Below are 22,374 nucleotides of genomic sequence, written 5' to 3' on the forward strand. Positions count from 1 at the left end.
TTTTAGTGTTATGATAACATAAATGCAGAAAAAAAAAAGGTTTTTTTTTCTCTTCCAAGACATACATTTTCTCATGAATAATGTTCCACAGAGATTGCGAAAAAAAATCTTTAACAAAGCAGCATCTTATAACTGCTTACCTGCTCTTGGACTTCTCCATTTTGCCTACAATTCCAAGCCTGTAGCAAACAAACACATGGGAATGCTGTATGTGATCTTTAGATAAAGTATAAATTATTTGTTACTTATGTTTAGGCCAATTAAAACTCTTAGAAATGACCTCCCTCTGCACAGACGGAGAGGAATGAGTATCTAGATGTTTGGCATGAGTAACATCCTCCTTGCTCACTTGAACACCACCACAGGGCCACAATCAACAAGCAGATAAATGCTATTTGGGCAATTTGAACGCTAAGACAACATCGGTGCCTAGTTAGATAAAGCTGTGACTAGAGAAGTGGTGTAAGAGGGGAAAGCAGAACACCAGCGGGGCAGCCCGACTCAGAAAGCGGCACCAACACCCAAGGTCCCGAACCGGACCCCTCTCGCACTTCCTTTTGGCGCTGAGGGTGACGCACTGACCCACGGGCCCCGGGCGAGGAGCCGCCCCCGCCACGCAGAACCGGCCCAAGCCGGATCGAACCGGCCCGCGCTCCCCCACCCACCTCCGCCACGGCCGCCTCACCCGGCGCGGGGAGGCGCCTCAGAGCGGCGCGCGCCCCGCCCCGCCCCTCCCCGCGCGGCGCCGCAGCGGCCCCCGGCGGGCGGGAGGGCGGCAGCAGCGGCGCGGCCCGCCCGCCCCGGGGACGCGAAGCCCAAGGGCGGCTTTTCCCCAGCGCGGGCGGCCGCGGGCCCCGCGCTGGCGGCGATGGCTCGTCGTGGCTCGAAACGCGCCTGTGATAGACGTGCCGGCAGGTGTAACCTGCCGCAACCCAGCAAATAGCCGAGGGAAGACTGGGGAGAAAAAGTTATTTTTGTTTAATTCCACAACCAGAGAGGGATAGCGTTTTTATTATCAAGTTTATGCTTAGCCTGAAAATATAAAGAACGTTGTACATCAGTGAAACACGTCCTGCCTTGCTGCTTCCCAGTGCTCTGTCCACAGGGTGGGAAATCAAGGGACATGGGGACACCACGGCCCAACAGCTCCATGACCACGCAGTGCTCCCAGTGCCGAGGAAGCTCCCAAGCAGGCGTCAAGTGAGCGGCAACAGGCACCAAATGAGCAAAAAGGGGCGCTGAGTGAACGGGACATCCAGCGAGCAACCTCTGTCCTCGCTGACAACTGGAGCAGCCAGAAGCCTTCGAACAAGTCGCCCTGTTCACTGCAGAATTCCTCACCATACCTCACCAAGTTTCACTAAATGGAAAGACTGACATATTTAAAAAAATCTTATCAATGAGTGTGCGGGGTGCGCAGGGCTGATTTTCCCACTTCTTTACTGCACGCTTTGCTTTTTAAATCGCTAAATCACCAACGCCGAAGCTCTGCAAAAGGCGCTAAGAAGAGGCCGCGCCGCCCGCCGCTCTCCCAGGCTCTCCCGCCGCCCCCGTCACACCACGGCGCTGAGGACGATGCCTCCAAGATGCGGGATCCCCCTTCCTTTCCCGCAGCCACGAGCACGACGGCGGGGCCGGGCCGGGCACATGGTGCCCCGGCGCCACCGCCTCCCCGCAGGGCTGCCCGCGGCGCGCGCCTGCGGGCCCTACCGCCTCCGCCCCTCACCTCGCTTACCGCGCCGCGCTGCCGGGCGCGGAGAGCGGCAGCCGGGGGCAGCCGCCCCCGGAACGCGCCGTTGCGTTGACAGGAGGGCTCCGTTCACCACAGCCGCCCGCCCTTTCCAGTCAGGCGCGGCGCGGGGAGCCCGGTGGCGTGCGCCCGCGCCGCGCCTGCGCGCGGGCCATTAAAGGGGTGCGGGGCGGGCAGCGGAAGGCCCCGGTTACGGCGGCTGAGCGGAGCCAGAGTCAGGCGAATAGGGAGCGGGCGCGGGAGCCGCCGAGGGGCCGGGGCCGCGCGAGCGGAGGTGGCGGCGGGCGGCGGCGCCGGCCCGGGCCGGGCGGACGGGGAGAAGAAGGCGCGGAAGGAGCGGGCGCTGCCGCGTGCAGCGGAGCCGGCGGCCGGAGCAGGAAGCGCCGCGGGCGGTCGTGAGGCCTGGAGCGGAGCGGGGAGCCGCGGCCGGCGCGGTGAGTAGTGCCCGCGGGGCCGCGGCGCGGGCGGGGGCCGCTGAGTCACCTGCCCCGGGGCTGGCGCTGATCGGGGCCGCACGGCCGCCTCGGCCCGGGAGGTGCCGGGGGCTCCGTCGCTCGCTGCTTCTCCCGGGGGTGCCGCGCGCAGGGGAAGCTGTTGCCGCGTTGGGTCTCTTGCATGGAGAAGAGAAGCGACAGCTGTGGGCAGCTGGGGGGACGCAGCCCTGCAGGACGTGGCTCTTAACACTCTCTGCCTTGGTTCTGCTTTAACCAGGTCCGTGGCCAAACGCTTTGGAGGAGCCATGGATAAAAGAGGAGGCGCAACGGAGGCGGAAAATGGGGATGCCTTCCACGACTTGAACAGAATTACCACGAAATACCCACATCGCTATACAAAAGTAAGCTCGCTCCCTCCTGCTGCTTTCCCTTAATTTTCTATCCCACCCCTGGAAAACAAAAGGAACGTAAGCTGTGCCTAGAGCTAGTGCTCGTTGCTGAAGAGGCAGAGATTGCCCTGAAGTGGAAATAGTGCCATAGGCTTGAGAGGCCTTTGCTTGGGGTCAGATTCTCAGTATGGTCTGAGGCAAGCAAATCGCTAAATCTGAAGCGGCTGTGTAATCCTTGATATGCTTGGGATTCCCATTGCATTAATAATGTTGTCACCTCGCAGCATGCTGAGGGACGTTGTGGTAGAGCCTGGAGTGTTTTGCCAGCTGTCTCAAGCTCTTGCACTTCATAATCATGTTTGCTTTCAACAGTGTTCTTTTAAAAACATGACCTCCTCCTTTTACTTGTTGTATGATGCCGCTTCATTGAAATACATAATATGCCAGTTTTAATAGGCCCTTTTTCTCTGATTTGAATGTTTTCTTTGAATATATCTTGTCTGGGAATTAGAAGTTTAAGTATTTATCCCGCCAATTCTTAATGTTAAGACTTTAACACAGGTGCTCTTGATTAGTTGTTCTGACACCTGAATTTGAGTGGAGGAAGGTGATTAAAGAATGTGCAAATAAGGATTTTTTTTCAATACTACACAGGTTTAAGCTATATATTTTCAAGGTTTAAATTCTATTTGGGATCTTACAAAAAAAAAAAAAACTTTGAGCATAGAGTTTCTTTAGAATAAAAGGCTTTTTGAAGGTGAGTTGGTTGATACTTTCATTGTTAAAAGCTGTGGGAACAGGTGGTTGTAGCATTGCAGAAATGCATTAAGGTAGTTTGCAACAGAGGGCTTGAAGTGAGGGAGAGAGGAGACGTGCTGCTGCTGGCTGCATTATCTTGTCTGAGGAATTCTGAACTGTTGGTTTCCTAGTAGATTGTTTTTTAAAAAAAAAAATTATCATTGTGTCTCTGTTCCGTTGAGATAGTGGGACTAGCTTACTTTAACTAGACATCAACAATAGCCTGAGTATTTCAAAATTGCAAAACTTTTATGGGAATAGTCTGGCTTGTGCGTTTTTTTAGAGAAGATATTTTCGCTTACTGTCTAAGATTCAAGCTGTAATAGGGATGATTGAATAAAAGTTCTAAACCCTAAAGTGAGGGATAGGTAGTGGCTTCCTCTGAATGTTCTCTCTTCCTAGAAGCTATATTTGTTCTCCCTTTGTCTTGTTCAACTCCTCTCAGAAAGAATAACCAAATGCAACTTTGGATTGCGGCTGTTCTTCTGAGCAGTGTTCAGGCAGCCCTCGGGTAGTTGTAGAGTAAAATTGCTGCAGTTTGTAGCTTCAACTGCTGTTAATCCCACACTTCTAATACTACTCAAAATAAAGTGACTGAATTGATGCCAGAAGGCATTCAGTCTTGTTTATCTGTTTGCACAAAGCTCCAAGTAAAGAAACATAAAGTCAATCCAGTTTTACACAATAATATTGCAAGTTCTTTACAATTAGCATGCCTTAAATGCAGGTGGCTTAAGATGCTCATGTGATTAACATTAAAAGCTGTTTTCACATACCAGGCCCCTATCTTCTTGTGGGGGGCAAAAGAGGAAAAGAGATGGTGCTTCAGGACACACAGTGCTGGTTTGGAGAGGACCTTTTCTCTTGCCAGTAGTATGTAAATACAGATTGTCAGAGGGGAAAAAAAATTGGCCTGCACTATGAATCCACATGAGCTGTTTGAATAAAGCTTTTTAATAACAGCTGAGCACACCTTCCCCCACATGTATGAATAAGGAAAAGCTGTAGAAGCTCCAATATTAATCTGCCCTATTATATGGGAGTGTTGTGTGCTTGAAGCTGTGTATTTCTGAAGCTGTTGTTTCTCTCTTTCACTGGTTAGCTGGAGCAACTCAAATGCTCCTCACCACAAATTCCACTACAGGTCTTCTGTTGGCTGGAGGTCTGTGGACTCCCTCTCGTGGCCAGCAAAATAGTAAATGCCAAGTCTGGTGGTGGTGGGCAATGATGTTAATACTCTTGATATCTGCATCAGACTCTGATAGTGTTACAGTACTAGTGTTTCCCATAGGTCATAACTTATTTTGGGAGGCTGTGGGTGGAGGCCAGTCTCTCTGTCTTTAAACCTCTGCTCTCCGGGGTGTCTCATCTTGTTAGGAAAACATAGTGCTGCTTCTGGTGGCGACTGGTACAGGGAGTGTTGGGAGCACCCTTCTCTGGTGAAAGGCCTTTTCAAGCAGTAGCTCTCCTTTGCTGGTGAGATGATGAAACACCAGTGCAGGATGAGTACTGGCCATGTGGCTTTGCTCTGCTCCTGGGGCAGGGATCAGGGGTAAACTCTGTTCTAGACTTGGAGTAGGGCTAGGAAGGAGTGGGTCTGGTTTCCTTGCCCAGAGCAGAGAACAAGAATAATATTGTCAATAATTTACCCCAAATAGTACTGAGCAAATATTATTGTTATGTATTCTGATTTTTGCTTAACTTTATCTTGTTTGCTGGTTAGTATCTGTTCTATGTATTTCCTGCATAAATGTAACCCTGTCACACTTGGGTATTCCTTTTCATCAAATGTTTTCTCTCACTGCAGCTGGAGTGTGTGTGTCTATATAGTTAGATTTTTGTATATCTATCAAGTTAATATGTAGCTAAAACTTGATTTTCATGACATGCTGACATAGTTCAAATTTTGTCAGTTTGGTTGATATGGTGCCTGCTGTTAGGACTCTGAGCAGATCCTTTCCAGCTTGCACTGTTTTTTTGCCCAGTTCTGAATTCAGCTCAGTAGTTAGGAGTGAGGCAGACTGAAATAAGGTAGGGAACAGGAATAACTTTAATTAGAAGTACTCCTTTTTATTTCTGCAGCCAAGTTAAGGATGATTCAAAGCCTTAACTATCACACCATTAATAATATTGCTTTCTAAATGTGGCAGGCTGCAGTGAGGCTCTAGATTAATTGAGCAGCTGTTCAGGGGCATGCAGTAGTAAGCCAAGGACTACTCAGAAGCTGGTAGAAAATGGAAAAATTTGGTGCTAATTACTAAAGTGCTAAATTAATTACTTTAGTAATTAGCACCAATATGGTATTGGTTAGAGCAGAGGAAACTAAATATACTTGTCATTTTACATTTGGGATTGGTAGTGGTCAGAAACGGCAAGGTTCTCTGGAATAGTGAGAGCTAACTTAATCACTAATACTGCAGTACTGCTGCTTGCTTTTTTTGGCTAGACATTATGTAATTAGCTTATATTGATTAGTCATTTAAGACTGTATATTGCTTTTCAGGTTCTTTCTGCAGTTCTGATATGACTAAACTTAGTTGTACCTAGTTTAAGATCCTTTCCTGAAAGTGTCTTATGCGAACTTCCCCCCCAGAGTCCAAGGACTTAACAGCCCACAGCTCTTTGGAAGTTCTGCTAGTAAAAAGCTTCTTCTGGCATCCCAATCATTCTCAAAGTGCTCTTCTGTATAGAAACTTGATTCAGGAACTTTTTTTATGAAATATCACTGTTATTTTGGCCTAGTTTTGCTCTCGTTTCTCAAGCGGCATTGCACTGTCTTGCCTCTTGTATGTTAAAGTAATGGGAGGTATGATCTGTAGCTTTGTTTAATGAATTACTCGATTCCTCTGGAACAAGGTTTACTCGGTTGTCACTGATGGAAGAAATGAAAAACAACATGCTTCTCGGTGTCAACTCTTCACTGTAGTATTAAATGGGAAATTAAGCCACATGTTGGGAAACTTGTGTTGTTAGATTAAGGCACTGTATGGAACAGACAGTCTGGAATAGATCTGGGGGGAAAAGGGTGAAGTCACTTTATTCTTGTCTGTGTGAGAGTTGAAACTAACTTGTTGCTTCTTCCAGGAAGAATTGCTGGATATTAAAGAGCGTCCCTACTCCAAGCAAAGACCTTCTTGTCTTTCTGAAAAATATGACAGGTATTTTCTTCATTTTACAAGTAACTCTTTGTGGAACAGTTGCTTATATTCTACGTAGCAAAAAAATTCTTAAACCACACCAATGCTGATAAAAGGTATTTGCTCTAGAGTTTAATATACTATGGCATTTCATAAATATTAACCTACTAGAGTAGGCTTATGTTCTCACCAGAAACTTTGTTCATTAAACAAAGATGATAACATAAGATCCAGCAGAAAACTGGATGCTATACAAGACTCGCAGGCTTGAAAATCATGCTTCAGCAGAGTTCCAGTGCTGTGTTCAGTTAGATAAAAGCTCTGCTAAAAGAATAGATGGGCTTATAGCACAGACTGGCTAGATCATGTTGCAGCAGGCTGGCTTGGTTGATGGATTACTTTCCCATGTTGACTCTGCACCTCAGTTAAAAATGAGGGTGTTTTTTTGGCTTGCATTCATGAGCAAGCTTGCTAAACAACAGGTTCTCTACTATTCAGAATAATTTATTGTGCAAGTAAGCATGAAAATGGGTAGGAAAAGTCTTCTCAATACACAAGAAATGTGTTATTTGATCTGTTTGACTTATTTTCTTAGTGTACTAGGTGAACTTCACTACTACCTAATGAGCAATGTGATCATATGCTGTCCCTTCTATAACCTGATGATAATACTGTGTTTCCCTACTTTTACAAAATATCAAGCAATTCATGGTAAAGAAATGTAGGAAGGCATATTTATATGTTGGCTGTGAAAGACTACATCTTGACTGCTAGCGAGGTCACTAGCGAGTGAATTCTGCTAGCTTTCAGATAGTGTGCTAAAATACATATTTGGATGCAAGCAGTAAACAATCCTGGAACTTTATTTTCATAGTGATGGTGTCTGGGATCCAGAGAAGTGGCATGCATCTTTATATCCAAGTTCAGGAAGAACTTCACCAGTGGAAAGCTTCAAAAAAGATTTGGATTCAGATCGCACTTCTCTTATGCGTAGGATAGTAGGTGAGTGCACTTTTCAAGCACAGAACTCAGAGTTGAACATAGCAAAACCTTTCCTTGGGGTTTAGGTCAATGAGATTAAGCAAAATCTCACAGAAAATTGTTTTGTTGAAATGACCAAGATTTCCTTGATATTTGTTTTATTCCAAGTGTCTACTATTACTTTATTCTGGCAACTGTTATCTTAGATTAGAGATGACAAGCTTAGATTGCTGTCAGTTGTTACATCCTACTATTCTGAAGTTTAATGTTAAGTACTCTTGAGAGAATATTGAACTATACTTATTTTTATTTCTCTGCTTTTCCTGGAATATTGGCATCATTAAAAATTTAACTGAGGAGTACTTTCTTAAAAAAATTTCTGGAGTAATAACAAAGCAGAAGAGAAAGTTGTTATACAGATAATGTATTGGTAAGTACAAGCTAGTTGTTACTTGTGTATTTTTCTTTCTTCTCCTGCAGATCCGAGGGAACGAGTGAAGGAAGATGACTTGGATGTAGTCCTGAGCCCACAAAGGCGAAGCTTCGGAGGAGGCTGCCATGTAACTGCAGCTGTTGGCTCGCGTCGAGCAGGGAGCCCCTTAGAAAAAGAGAATGATGGTGTCCGTGTTATCGGTGGCCGCAGGATTGGCAGTGGAAGAATTATCTCTTCTCGTAACTTTGATAAAGATCACCGGGGTGGTGAAAAAGACACGCGTGATTCTAGAGATGGAAGAGACAGAGATCGTGAGAGAGACTACAAAGACAAACGTTTCAGGGTTTGTTATTCCTTGTCTTGATAAACTACTAAATCAAAATTTTTGGACACTGTGCGCTAAAGCAGCAGGGGCAGGTTAAACTACTGAATTGAATGTTCCACATAAGCGTGTGCATTCAGTGCTTCATAAACTTAGTTTTTAGTACTTCTGACAGGTCAGTTGGATTGTATCTGGGTCTGTGTATTGCAGGCTTCAGCCGTATGTAACGGCAAGATGGTCAAAAGTCCTCCTTTAGGAAGGCTTCTGGAAATTAATTGTTGCCTTTTGGATTTACTAAGTCTTCATGTACAATAAGACAGTGGGTTTCTCTCTAGCAGTTGTCAGCAAGCGCTGTCTTCATCAGCATATGGATGCTTTGTGTGCTTTTGAACACTTCAAAAAAAAAAAAAATTTGAGGGCGGGGGAACTGGAGGAACCACCAACTCAAAAATTAAAATCAGAAAGCTTACTAAGCATCCTGAATGGGCAGTTAAAAACTCTAGAAGGACAAAGCTGGTATGAATAGGTATCCCCTTGATTTGGAGGTAAGGAATTTTATGAAATTGCAGTTAACCATGATTTTGATGTTCTTGGGATTTTTTTATTTGTTTAATATCTTGCTTTAGCGTGAATTTGGTGACAGCAAACGTGTCTTTGGGGAACGGAGAAGAAATGATTCCTATACCGAAGAGGAACCAGAGTGGTTTTCTGCTGGTCCCACAAGTCAGTCTGAAACCATTGAGCTCACAGGCTTTGATGATAAAATTTTGGAAGAAGATCACAAAGGGAGAAAACGTACAAGACGACGCACGGCCTCATTAAAAGAAGGTAATGAAAAGGCTTTACTTGCCTACTGTGGTTCTGTGTTGCTCTCTATAGAGGTGGTCCTCTTATAGATGCAGGCAAGCATCAAAGATAGTGTGATTAAACTGCAAGATATTGCCAATCTAAGGCTTCAGGATAACCAGGAGTTATATATGCTTGTCATGGATTATATTTCTTTTAGAAAAGTATAGCTTATTTCAAGGTATCTTATGATGCATGAATTCAAAGGCAGGACTTGGAGGCTGGAAAATCTTTGTAAAGATACTGAATGATTGGGGAAACAGTTTGTAGGTTACTACATGGGTCTTGTCCATTTTCATATCTTGACTAGTTTTAAGTGAAGTTAGTGTTTTGAGATGCTTGAAATGCATGTGGGATTGCTATGGAAGACCAAGGTTATTGGTAGCTCCATGTAGTGTCCCAACAATACAGTTTTAAGCTGATACTCTGAATTTGTCTACAGTCACTTGGCTCCACAAAGCTACCACAACTACTGTTGAAAAAACTGCAGTATAAACTTGATTGTGGCAAGAAAAGATGTTGCCTTAATGTTGGAAATGCCCCAGCTGGACAAAGTATACCTGAGAAGTTCAGGCTTAACTGTTTTTGCTTTGTGTGGTACAGTTTTAACCCTACTGGGTGTGTAGTCGGGTTAAAGTTTTCTTTCAGCACCTGTATAAGCTTGATAAATTTAATTTGGTAATCTGTTTCTGACAGAGTAGTAGGATAAATATCAACTTTTTTTTTTTAAGAAAGCTCCTGTCAAGCACCAGCTTTCAGAGAACCTGCTCAGAGGACATCCAAGGAAGAAAACACACTGCCAAATAATTTTCCAAAAGAGAAGCAGCATAAGCTGTTAATGTAATAGTTATCATAGTAAAGCAGACAAGCAGGGATATCTGATCTTTTTTTCTGCCTAATTCCTTGGGTTGATCAGGATGCAATTATTCATTGAACAGCAATTTTTATTTTCATGTTTTAATGCAGATAGTCTTAATGTCAAACCAGAAGCTCTTGTTCTTGTCACAACAGCCTATCACAGTCTAGCTAATCAAATATCACAGAGGTGGTTTGATTACTTTGATCTTAGACTACTTGCCTGCTATGGTTCCATAGGAAATAGCCAAGATCAGTGTCTCAGCAGACTTTTTTTTTTTTTTTTTTTTTCTTGCTGCTTTCAGGGATAGAATGTAACGGGGGAGTGGCAGAAGAGGATGAAGTGCAGACTGTCCTTGCCAATGAAACTCCAGCAGATCAAGAAGTTCCTAGGGAAGCTGTTTTACAAGAACCCGCTCCAGGAGAGTTTGACTTCAATGAATTCTTTAATTTGGATAAAAGTGTTCCTGGGCTGGCTTCGGTGAGTTTAGGCTGAGTATATATTTGAGAAGCATTTTTTGAGCATTTTTTGTTTTCCATTACAAATGCTTTAAAATGGTATGGTTATGGTTTTTGGTTGCTGTGATTAGGCTGCTTTAGTTATATAGACCTAATCTGAACAAAGTGTTCACAGGTAAATTAAATGTCTGGTGGATTGTGCCAATGCTTACATGCAAAAGGGGTGCTAAATGTTGGAAGGAAATGGTCCAAAAGCTTCTATGTTCAAATAGTAAGGTCTGTAGCAGATGAATCTTTGTACAGGAAGACTTCTCAAATCTTTCTCTTAAGACTGCCTGTTCTTTTCCCATGGTCTAGATGATAGAGGATGTGCTGGGGGAAGGTTCGGTGTCTGCCAGCAGGTTCAGCAGGTGGTTTTCTAATCCTAGTCGTTCTGGAAGTCGGTCGAGCAGCCTGAGATCAACACCACATGAAGAACTGGAGAGGCTTGCAGGTAAGATCCTAAGATAATATAAGGTTAAGTGCCCTTTCTCCATATTCCTTCAGTAAGGATGTGACAGATAATGCTCTAGGATAGTTGGTTCTCTCAGTTTAAACTAGACATTCTTTTGGAAACTCTTGGAATAAACAGCTTGAAACTTTTTTACAGATGTTCTTGTCATGCTCCTCATTACTTTCCAGCTGATCTTGGGCAGGGGGTGTGAGGCATAACTTTTCAGTGAAGTATTGCACTTCGTTACCGGTGTATGTTGGTCTTGAGACATTGGGTTGGTAAACTGATGTGGCGGTGCTCCTGGTTTTGCTGTTTCAGGTCTAGAGCAAGCTATTCTGTCCCCTGGCCAGAACTCTGGAAACTACTTTGCTCCCATTCCATTGGAAGACCACTCTGAAAACAAAGTGGACATCCTAGAAATGCTACAGAAAGCCAAAGTGGACTTAAAACCTCTCCTCTCAAGTCTTTCAGCCAACAAGGAAAAGCTTAGAGAGAGCAGTAAGTGCCTCGTCAGATACTGTGCAGTTCCTGTGATGCCATATCTCAAGGCAAAAGAGGCTTGGTATTCTGGAAGCCTCCATTGCTGAGTCCAGGAGTAGAAAGTGCTGTAGGTTTATTTGCTTGAGAAAACACAAAGCTCAACAAATCTGTTAGTCATCACTGATTCTCTTCATCCTCACCACAGGATGACATAAGGACTTTATCAGCTCATTCTACTGGTCAGTACTAATCCTAAATTAAGATGACGCAAGATGCCATCTGAGTTTCCAGCTTTCCCTGTATTGGAGACTGGTGATGTTCTGAATTTGGAGGCTGAATTATGGCTTTGCCAAAAACTTCAACCATGAGTACAACTGTAAATGTATTTAATGAATCAGTGATCTGTTGGGTAGCAGTATCCAAGCAGATGAAAGAGATGGCTTAAGGGTGTCAGGTGTTTCAAATATATGCTGTAGTCTAAAGACTCTTACAATCCCTTGAATCACTGTGCTCTGTGCTTGCTGTTCTGTGGATTATTTAATTAACAAATGTAAGCTATAGCATAGGAACAGTTTTACCTTTATTATCTTTGTTTTAGTTAATTCCATGGTCTTGGTCAAGTGAATTAGTTTATAGGTAACTTACTTGGACAAAATTAACTTTGCTGGCATCAACTGCCCTTAAGTCAGTTTGGGGCCACCTGTAAGCTCAAGGGCATCTCCAAATTAGGGATTTGCATGTTTGGGTCCGTAGCATGCACGGACAGTACGAAAATGCATGATGCCTTTGAAATCTGAAGTTTAATTCCACCTTGGTTTCTTTTGGCAAGCAGCATGTGTTGCCATGTGAACTTAAAAGGAGACAAAAGAAAAGGAAAGCTACTTCACAATTTCTCTGCGGGAAGAGGAAATCATCCAAGAACTGTCAATATTCTTAAGCATCCAGTTTGGGAGTAGGATGTACCTGGTTAATCTGGAAATATGTTCCTCAATTTGACTTAGAGCTGCAAGTTAGTCCAGCTTTCCTACCAAAAGCTTTCTAAATTTTGATCATCATGAATCAAGAATAAAGGAATAAAAAAGTGGAAAAGTTTCTATTGCTCCAAAGCACCTACTGCTGGTTCCACATTCTCATGAAATGCTGTGTGATTCTTGAAATGTTGTGGCATTCTCAGGTCAGGTTCTCTCCTCCAGCATCATACTTTCTCATGTTCCATAGTGCATGTCTGAATCATTGTTTCTCTTTTCATTCTTGTCCAGATTTCCAGTAAATCTTATTTTCTTTGAGCCAATATCTGTTAGAGCAACCCATGGCATGTTCCTATCTTTCTTTTTTCTTAAGGTATCATACTTTGTGATATGTGTAAATTGGTCTGCAAAGCACATCTAGCCTTGATGCTAAACTTAGATATGTAAGGGAGAAAGAATTATTCTTTTCATGCTTGTACCTTTTATTCTGGTTATGCCGATGAAATTTCTCTATAATGGCTTTAATTTCTGAAGAAAAATAATCTGCCTGAATCTTTGTGCACCAAGTTAAGTGTGCAACTGAGTCTCTAAAATATCTAGACTTTTCAGGTGTGTATTCTCTCTACCTGTGGTGACTTCAGACAATCTGTCATCACTCAGACTGGCTGTAAGACAGTCTGGTTTCCTGAAATATAAGATAATGGAACTCTTTCCTAATTGGAACTCAACAAGCTTGGTGATTGAGAGGAACAGTGTCTGTTAAGCAGATGAAATCCTAATATGCTAGCAAACGTAGAACAATATCCTTCATAGGATAAGGGAGAGCCAATGAGAAAGCATCAGTTGAAACAGCTTGTTGGGGGTCTTGCATGTCTGTAGCTGGGTATGGCAATATTTCTAATCTGCCTATTATTATGCCAGTAACTACTGGCTAGACATGGCTTGACAGCTAGTATGAATATAAGGAGATGAACTCTTTGAAACAGGATAAAAAGTTCTTCAGATTCTGCAGAAGAATCAACTCACTTGCAACAGAGCACCTTAAGTTAACAGTATTTCTTCTGTGTTTCTTAGCACATTCAGGAGTAGTACTTTCAGTGGAAGAAGTAGAAGCTGGACTAAAAGGACTGAAAATGGATCAAGAGGGAAAAATTGCTACTCCATTTATGGCAGAGCAAATGGAGGAAGCACTGAATGTAGCTGGCTCCAGACAGATCAAGAAGGATGGAGATATGACAGCATTTAATAAACTAGTAAGCAGCATGAAGGCCAGTGGGACCTTGCCTTCACAGCCCAAAGTCAATGTAAGTAACTGACACCTGGCTCTTCTGAACTACAAGTGGATCTGTCCTAAAATGCAGAATGCAAACTGAAACATCCTACATGTTGCACCAAAATGTAGGGCTTGAGTGGGTACAAGAGCATGCTAGTAAATATTCTGTCATTAAAAACAGTGTTACTTGAAGAGGGGAGAAAGGGAGGTAGTTGGGACACTTTCTCCAGGCAGGGCAATTAGTTTTTTTTCAGTTTTGAGGTCACAGGATTGACTTAGGCCAAGTTTCTGAAAGTCACAGAACTCTAGTACTATGTGAGAAGTCTGATTGCCTCTTTTAAAGCAGATGTATGTGAGTACTTAATCCAGCTGCTTAACAACTGAACTTGAAGGCTATATATTTGCTGAAAGGAGGATCTGGGAAAGTCTGAATTTTGTACTATGGAGGTATATTTTGAATACTCTCTTGAATGCTTGGTGTCATTTTATATATATAATAGGTATATTAAAGAGCTGTTTACTATATCTTACTAGAGTCATCACTCCAGTCCTTACAGAAGACCTGTTAGTGCTAGTTCAGTTATTGCCTTGCTAACTTGAAGACAACTCTATTATAGCAGTTTTGTATACAACACCTATTAGAAGCTAAAATATCTTGCTTTAATGGATTTAAATTTTTTTTTTCAGTACAAACTAATGCTTTAAGGACTTGAAAATGATTTGTACTAAAATAAATTAAACCAAATGCTTAGATGTTGAGGCAGAGTAGCTTTTTATGCCTACTGTGTTCTGTCTTTGATGGGAACTAATGGGTAGTTTTATATGAGACTGAGTTGTCTCCTGCAGTTGGAGTCTCATGCAGTGGGAAGTTAGGAAAGCCTGCACTGTATGATCACAAAATGGCCCATATGGTTTAGAGCATTTGTTGTAGGTTTGACAGTAATGCAGCTTTATTGCATTGGCTTGTGCTAAATACTTAGCCGGATGTGGATTGTCTTATCAATACTTAGTGGTTAGTGTGGTGTTTTTTGTCTGTGTTTTTTTAACAGAGCCTTGAAAGCCACTTGATGTCACCTCCAGAGATGACAGGCCAGCCTCTATCAAAAAATATTCTACAGGTATTTATCATTGGATGCACTTTTAAGTACTTTTTTCAGTAGGAAATTCAAAACATTACTTGTAAACAGAATATTTGAAGCAGTTAGTTTCAAGCAGATTAATTGTGAACTGAATTAAAGCAGATTAGTAGTCAGATTTCTTTTCCTATAGAGGGAAGAAAGCTGCTCGTGAAACTTAACTGTAGGTAACTTAGTTTACTTTAAAACTGAGTCTTGTGATGGTGTTTCCCATGATTACAATTTGAAAGACCTGGCTAGATGCCTGTTTCTGAGGGCAATCCAGAATTAGTATATCCAGTTACAGAAGTCAGCCTTGTCTGTTTAACTTGCTATAAATAACCTGTAGTCTAGTAAAATGAGCTCTTTTGTATATGCTGATCATATTCTGAACATTTTTTAATTATTATTCCTTAATCTTAGGAACTTCTTGGTCCACCTATTACCAGACCTGCTTCATCAAATGTCTTAAGTGGCCTGATAGGTGGCTTGGAACCTGCAGCATCTCTACTGGGACAGAGAGCACCTTCTCCCCCTCTTCCACAGGTGTTCCCAACTCGAGCTGCCTCTGCAGACTACCTGCGTCATCAGATATCTTCACCCCTTGGTGAGACTGTAGACCACAGTGTGCTTTTTAGTGGAAGACAGTTCAGGTTTAGGTGTTGTAAAGACTACTTGGCAGTACAGTAAAAGTTAACTGGCACCTGGCTGGCAGCTAAGTGGGCGCCTGCCTCTTGAATGCATACGCAAGGTGATCCTGCTTTTCTTACTCTTCTGATGGTAGTCAGTGGTAGGCTGAGAATCTTCATGTATGTACTGAAAACTGATGCTTTTGAGTAATTTTTGAATGTTTTTCATCAGGTTTTGGACAAGGTTCTCAGCAACTGCTTGGTGATCCATTTCCAAGTGTAAGGAAGCCCATGAGCCCAGTTGCTCCACAGGTTAGACTACGTGTTGTTTGGTTAATGTGTATTCATCTTCTCATGTTGGGGGGCATAGAGTTAACTTGGAGAAATGCACAACCTGTCTGTTGATTTCAGATGCTTTTGCTCTGGTCAGGTTTGTCTCAAGTGTGAGGATGCAAAGTATAAATACCCCAAATCTTGCTGCTATTAGCTATCATTCCTATCAAAGAGTATGTTAACTATAACAACTTGAAAACTTCTCTCAAAATGATGAATTGTTGTTGTTGGGCAGACACTTTGTGAAGATAGTAGCTATAACAGTGAATCCTCAGTATCTTTGAAATACACAAGCTTTATTTTGACTGTTATGACTCTTTCAGATGAGTCCCTTGGAGATACAGCAGGCTGCATTAGAAGGGCTAGCGTTACCTCATGACTTAGCCCTACAGGCAGCAAACTTCTACCAGCATGGCTTTGGTAAGCCACAAATGGACAAGAGCAGAGATGGCTACAGAAACAGGTAAATGACTGTGAGATCTTTAAGGGGGCCATTATTAACTGATGATGTTTGTGTGTGTTTTGGGTTTTTTAACCATTGGATATTAGTACTATAGATTCAAGCTTGTTGAGAGCCTCTCACTAACCTTCCTGTCCATTAACAGGCAGCAGCGAGTGACTAAATCGCCTGCACCAGGACACAGAGGCAATGCATCTTCTCCAGCCCCTGCAGCATCCATTACTAGCATGGTTAGTACCTAAGGGGTAGTAATGGGATGAGCTGCAAAGCTGTCTGCAGAAACTAGTTTGCATGGGGAAGCCAAGGGATGTAAGGTTAATCACAGCAATGGCAATGGTATGATGCAAGAATGAGTTAACTGCCTTCGCTTTGGACAACAAGCTTTACTGGCTACTTTTTTGTTTAAAAACTAAAGCCCTGTTAATGGTGCTTGGATCGGATCATCTTGAAACCAAAATAATAGAGTTAGGAGAACTCATACCCCTCATGCTTTGATATTTAAATTTGAGATGAGTGGTAAGGGTCGTTAGCCACTTAAGAAAACTCTGGTCTTTGGCACAGGTATTAATAGGTTACTTCAGAGCTTCAGGGTCACTTGATCAGTAGAATCTCTAAGTCAAGCTGTTGCCACTGCCTTCACTAGTATGTGAAATGTGGCTTTCATCTAAACTTTCCCATTAATCAGTCAATACTTGCTGGTCATCAATGTTAAATCAGACATAATACTTGAGTTTTTGTAACAAATTCATGGCTTCTGCAGATCCCATGTAACTCTTAATGGGAATAATACTAATGAGGCTGTTTTTATGCACATCTGACAACCTTGAGCTGATCTAAGACAGGGGTTGTGGTGGAACTGTTCTGGGCCAATAACTAACTGCAAACCACTATCTTAAGTACAATACAATCTTATCCATATTGTTTTAAGCCTCTGAAGATGTTTTTAATTCTGAGAACATGTACTGTTTAATGAAAGTATTGGAGTTCTGCAAAGCTGGATCAAGAGAAGTGTTTAAACTATAGCATGAAACTATAAAATGAGGTGAAGTGAAAGCAGAGGACATGAAAGGCACAATGCGAAGAGCTTTAAATGAAAGTGTGTGTTAGAATTGATGTCAGTCCACACTAAGCTGGTGCCTTGGTGATTGGTGCTCAGTTAAGGCCTTGTTCTTATGTTCTGCAGCTGTCTCCTTCCTTTACGCCTACCTCAGTGATTCGCAAGATGTATGAGAGCAAGGAAAAAAGTAAAGAGGAGCCAATTTCTGGGAAACTGAAAGTCAGTGATGTTAAAGATGAAAATCAGAGGCCAAACGAAGGTATTGTAATGGCTTAAAGTAACACACACAATGAGATTTGAAATAGGACTGAAGAGCTTCAACACCTGTTATGCCTGAGTTAAGTTTGCAACTGTTGGAGGTGGTGAAAAGGGGGGCTTGCAACAAGAAGAAGCTTAGAGACTGTGGAGGAATTGAGGGGTTGCATTTCCAACTGCATTTTTCAGTAATGCTGGGTTTAAATCTGTCTCTTAAGTGAGAGTTTGTCAGGTGGAGCATCAATGAGGGCCTGGCCTTGGACCCAAACTGTTTCTTTGCAACTGGTCTTGATGAACACTGTATTAGAATAATGCTTCTGTAACTGAATGCTAGCAAATTAGAGCTCTATTGAGACATTGTAACCAAACAATCCAAGCTGAGACCAATTGTGCTCTTAAATATAGCACATCAAGGAAGACTAGTCACCTGCACTGATCTAAGTGGCTATTGGAAGGAAGTACTCAATACCAGTTGCCTGACCCAATAAGACTAATGTGCTCAGTTGCCATAATACTGCACTTAATTCTGCTACCCACAGATGCAGCTTGTTGTTTCTATTGTTCCACTGACTCTTTCCTTCTAATACTCCATAACCTCAACTGGTAGCAGACATTCTAAGATACTTCAGGCTTTGTCTAACTGATCTAGACAGTCTGTGGCTGTAGATGCTTGAGGTGCTCTAGTGTCCCAAATGCTACTGAGCAGAGGACTGCCTCTAACCTGAGACACATCTGCACCAAAGAGGAACAGGAACGGCTAGATTTCTGGCCAAACTCTAGCTCCAAATTGCAGCTTCCTCTAGGGAGGCTCCCTTGTACTGCTTGTCTCCTTTGAGACTGATTCATCCATGCTGCTAGTTAAAAATTTAAGTATGAGGAAACATAAGACTTGGAATTATTGCTGTTTCTGACTTCAGCTTGAAATGAAGTAGTTTCACTGAAGTTTCATTCTCATTATTATGTCTGGAGCTTATTTGGCTAAAAGCATTTGGGGAAGAAGAAAGCTTACCACTTTCTATATCTGACTAAAACTTTAGCTATTTCTGGAATCTAGCTATCAAATCCAGTCATTAACTTTAACTTCTTATTAGATGTAATCTCTAGCTGTGAACTATAATAGTTGTATTCAATTCTAGCTACAGATAACCTACTGTCTAGTTCTGTGGAGAATGCAGATCAAGGAACTTTACCCACCTTAGGTACCAAACTACCTGCACTGCAACGCTCTGCATGTTCCACACCTCTTACTCAAGCAAATCGTTGCACCAAAGAGCAAGACTACAGGCCTAAATCAACTGGTAGAAAGACTCCTACAATGGCCTCCCCAGTACCAGGAGGCCCTTTTCTCCGTCCTGTTCATCAAGTACCCCTTGTTCCCCACGTACCAATTGTACGACCTGCTCATCAACTGCATCCAGGATTGGTCCAGAGAATGCTGGCCCAGGGGGTTCATCCACAACATCTTCCTCTGCTGCAAGCAGGTAATGCCTTAACTTAAGGGAAAATGTCTGAATGTGTTCTACAAGACTTATTTTGCATTAGAAATGGTACAAATTGATACTCATTACTGACAATATTTATTACATCAGAACTTAACCTGTAAAACAAGGCAATATATTCCAACACACATTACTATGTAAATGCTTGTTTTCCTTAAAGCTTTTCATGCCTGCTAGGCTAAAAAGCTTTTTTACTTTTGTCCAGCAGGTATGCTTCCTCCTGGAGTGGACCTTTCTCACTTGCAGGGAATATCTACTCCCATCCTTGGCCAACCTTTTTATCCACTACCAACAGCTAGCCATCACATCTTAAACCCACGCTCTGGGACACCTTTGCAACTAGCAATGATGCAACAGCAATTACAGCGTTCAGGTAGGCTAAAATGTAAAACAGCAGTGTCAGCATCTTCAAACCTCACTAACCTGCTCCAGGTAGTATCCTCATTGGCTTGTTTCAGTAGACTAACAGGAAACTACTTCAGTACCCACACAAAACTAGTGCCTATCAATGTGTAAAATAGTTCTGACCAGTGCAGGTCTTCATGCTAGAAGAAAACTGAAGTGAGGCAGTTTCACGATGTATCTTGCTATGAGGTATCTGCTTTCTGCAGTGCTGTGAATAGTAGTCTCTTGGGTGAACAGCACTCTTCTGCTGGTGGAGTAAAGCTCACTAGCACCCATATTGAATAAAAGATTCTCTGATGCTGGTCTTCCAATTAAAACCAACATAATGCTCTGTCTGGCATCAGCAATGTCAGACAGAATTTACAGGAATAACAAGAACAAATATGTGGCAATCAATGCGGAGTCTGAATTTCCCAGGACCAGTGGTGCTATTGCCACATTCAGCTTGTGTATGATTGTGTGTATCCTGTGACTGCTTAGGACAAATTTGTGCTCTTGGGTGAACTTATGACTCCAGCTCTAATAGCTTTACATTTCACAGGCACTGGAGCACAGGGATCACCTGCTGGTGTGCAAACCACCCCCCAAAATGTGCCGTCTCGGACTGGATTATCTCATGGGCACACACAGCTCGACCATCGCCCCAGCCAGAGAAGTGGCTCTCCCATTGGCCTTGCAAAGTGGTTTGGTTCAGATGTCTTGCAGCAGCCTCTCCCCTCCATGCCATCCAAAGTCATCAGTGTTGATGAACTGGAGTATCGGCAGTGAGCAGTGACCGCTGGGTGGGACACTTGTGCTTCTATTAGACTGGATAAAAATGTCCATAGTCAGGACTTCACCTCTGTTTGTTTTTTGGGGCTTTTATTTTTAGCACTCTGTGCAAAATTTCTTTTCAAGAAACTAAAGCACATGGCACCTGTCCTGGTCTCATGTCTGCATCAAGACTAAAGAATCCATTATGGCTTAAATAGTGAAGCCTGAAGAAATTTAGATGCAAGACAAAGCCAGTTTAATCCTGGAAGTGTCTATTTTTTGTTTTTGTAAGATATGTGAATGAAGTGCTGATATTCTCTAGTGTAGAGGTAGCAGCTATGGATTCCTCCTGCAGAAAACTAAATGTATAGACCCTTGTGTACAGACTATGTATAAACAATCTTTTGTATATATACACATAGAATAGCTTTTTTTGAATCTATACAGCTGTACATAAGAGTAGCTGATACCAGTTGAGCTTTAGTTGTGCCTATGGTTTGGATCTTTCTCCATTGTACATGTGGGACTTTCTTTAAGATTAAAATTGCATATCCTAAGTGTGAGTGAACAGGATAAAGTTGCTTTGCTTTTTCTTGCTGCTCATTTCCTGAGTCTCCCTCTCAAACAGATCCTTCTGTGATATACTGTGCATTCAGTGTAGCCGAGGTGTTGAAAAGCCCACATCTTGCTGTCTGTGTAACAAAGGTCTGATTCCTTGTGTGTGTGACTCTTGCCATCAAATTAAAGAACTGCTTAGTCTTCAAACTGCCTTGAGGATGGGACCTGGTACAGTAATGACAAAGCTGCTACTTGTTTGCCATAAGCAAAGAGACTTGTAGGTACCTGTTTGGTCACAGTTCTTTCAAGGGGGCTGGTGCTGGCCCTTGTTGGGCTGCAGTATTTTCCTTGTTTTAATCTTTCAAGCAAGTTGCTAAAGGTTGTCAAAATGGAGCCTTGAAATCCTCACCCTTGAACTCCTCTGCCATAGCTGTGGTATGTTCTATACTGCCCTCAGTTCTATTTATAGAAAGGAGTCCCAAGAACAGTCCTACATCTAGGGTGCATCTCCTTGATGCAATTACTGTGAAACTTGCCTTGGGAGTCTTGTTCTGTGGCTTGAAAGGGGGAGGAGGGGGTAGTTTTGTGATCTTACTGTGTATATTTGGTTTTTAAATACTATGTTCCTTTTAAGCCTGTTTCACTTTCCTGAACAGTTAAGTGTTCTTTTCATCCTCCTGCATGGTTCCTCACTTCACCTTCTCACTTGTGTTGAGTCTAGTACTGCTGTCATGTCTTCTAGCTTAGAAGCTTGTGCTCTTTTTTTTAAAAAAAAAAGGTGAAAGCAAAACCAGAATTCTCACAAACTTGCTCTTTCTTCAGTCTCACTGAATGCAAAACCAGCAGCAGAAAAATCACTTGACTGTATTATAACAATTGCCAGCATGCTGTGGTGGGTTTGTGTCAGTCTAGCAGACAACAGCATACAGAAACAGCAAGTTAAAAGCTCCAGTGTGGAGGCTGTTGGGAGTCACCCATACTTCTAGTGGTTGTTCATGCAGCAATCTCTGTAAAACATGCAATCACCAGCTTGTCCTTGTAAGATTGTTTTCATACTTTTTTAACTTGACACTTTCCCAGTAACATTCTGTAAATAAAGTCAATTCTACCAGCTCTCTGTATCAACTGCTCTTATAAATTTTATTTGGATAGAATAATTGTCACCATAGTACAGCCCTGTAAGCTCTAGGAAAAGGTTTCCAGGGGAGTAGGTCCTGCTCCCTGGAGTGCTGTAGTGTGTAGCTTATGCTGATCTGCTGTTCATCTGCTTCACAGGAGCTAACTCACCTCCTGAGGACAGGCCCAGGAACTGCAACTCACCCTCTAACAAGTGTTGTAGCTTTGAACTAAAGGCTGCTCTTGGATGGCTACTCCTAAGTACAGAGAAGGATGGAGTTGTCTACCAGACACACTTTTAATAAGAAAAGTGAGCTCTAGGGCCTGTGCTGGATTTTCCCTTCACTATATCTAGTAAGTAGCTGTCTCATAGGACTGTAGGTGGGAAATAGATTATTTATTCTAAAAAAATACATTATGTAGTAGAGTCTAAATGAAATAATCAGGCTTGAAAGCTTACTTTGTTAACTTGCCACCAAATGACTTAAATTTCAGCATTGAAAGAGCTGTAGTTACTGCTCTTAGTTAGTAAAGTCAGAGGAGACATCTGTCAAAGTCTTCCTTTTCTAGGAGCAA

The 22,374-nt window shown here is 42.6% G+C and overlaps 1 protein-coding gene across 4 annotated transcripts; it reads left to right on the forward strand.

The window, feature by feature from the left end:
- The first annotated feature begins 1,924 nt into the window (after positions 1-1,924).
- EIF4ENIF1 (eukaryotic translation initiation factor 4E nuclear import factor 1) lies at positions 1,925-21,795 on the forward strand. 4 transcript variants are annotated; one of them, XM_088532386.1, is made up of 19 exons: positions 1,925-2,184; positions 2,462-2,585; positions 6,456-6,529; positions 7,383-7,510; positions 7,970-8,265; positions 8,871-9,072; positions 10,251-10,426; positions 10,762-10,897; positions 11,216-11,395; positions 13,420-13,649; positions 14,668-14,736; positions 15,157-15,340; positions 15,595-15,674; positions 16,019-16,158; positions 16,301-16,385; positions 17,339-17,471; positions 18,604-18,948; positions 19,172-19,339; positions 19,913-21,795. In XM_088532386.1, the coding sequence occupies exons 2-19, from the start codon at positions 2,490-2,492 to the stop codon at positions 20,137-20,139; spliced, it is 2,949 nt and encodes a 982-aa protein (XP_088388512.1). In that variant the 5' UTR covers positions 1,925-2,184; positions 2,462-2,489; the 3' UTR covers positions 20,140-21,795. The 4 variants fall into 4 exon arrangements, with proteins under 4 accessions (XP_088388512.1, XP_088388513.1, XP_088388514.1 ...); XM_088532387.1 differs by having other exon boundaries at positions 19,175-19,339; XM_088532388.1 differs by having other exon boundaries at positions 18,667-18,948.
- The last annotated feature ends 579 nt before the right edge of the window (positions 21,796-22,374 follow it).

This window comes from Tinamus guttatus, unplaced genomic scaffold (genome assembly GCF_059628265.1).
Source record: "Tinamus guttatus ecotype Peru unplaced genomic scaffold, ASM5962826v1 Tinamus_guttatus_pri_ptg000459l, whole genome shotgun sequence".
Lineage (NCBI taxonomy): Eukaryota > Metazoa > Chordata > Aves > Tinamiformes > Tinamidae > Tinamus > Tinamus guttatus.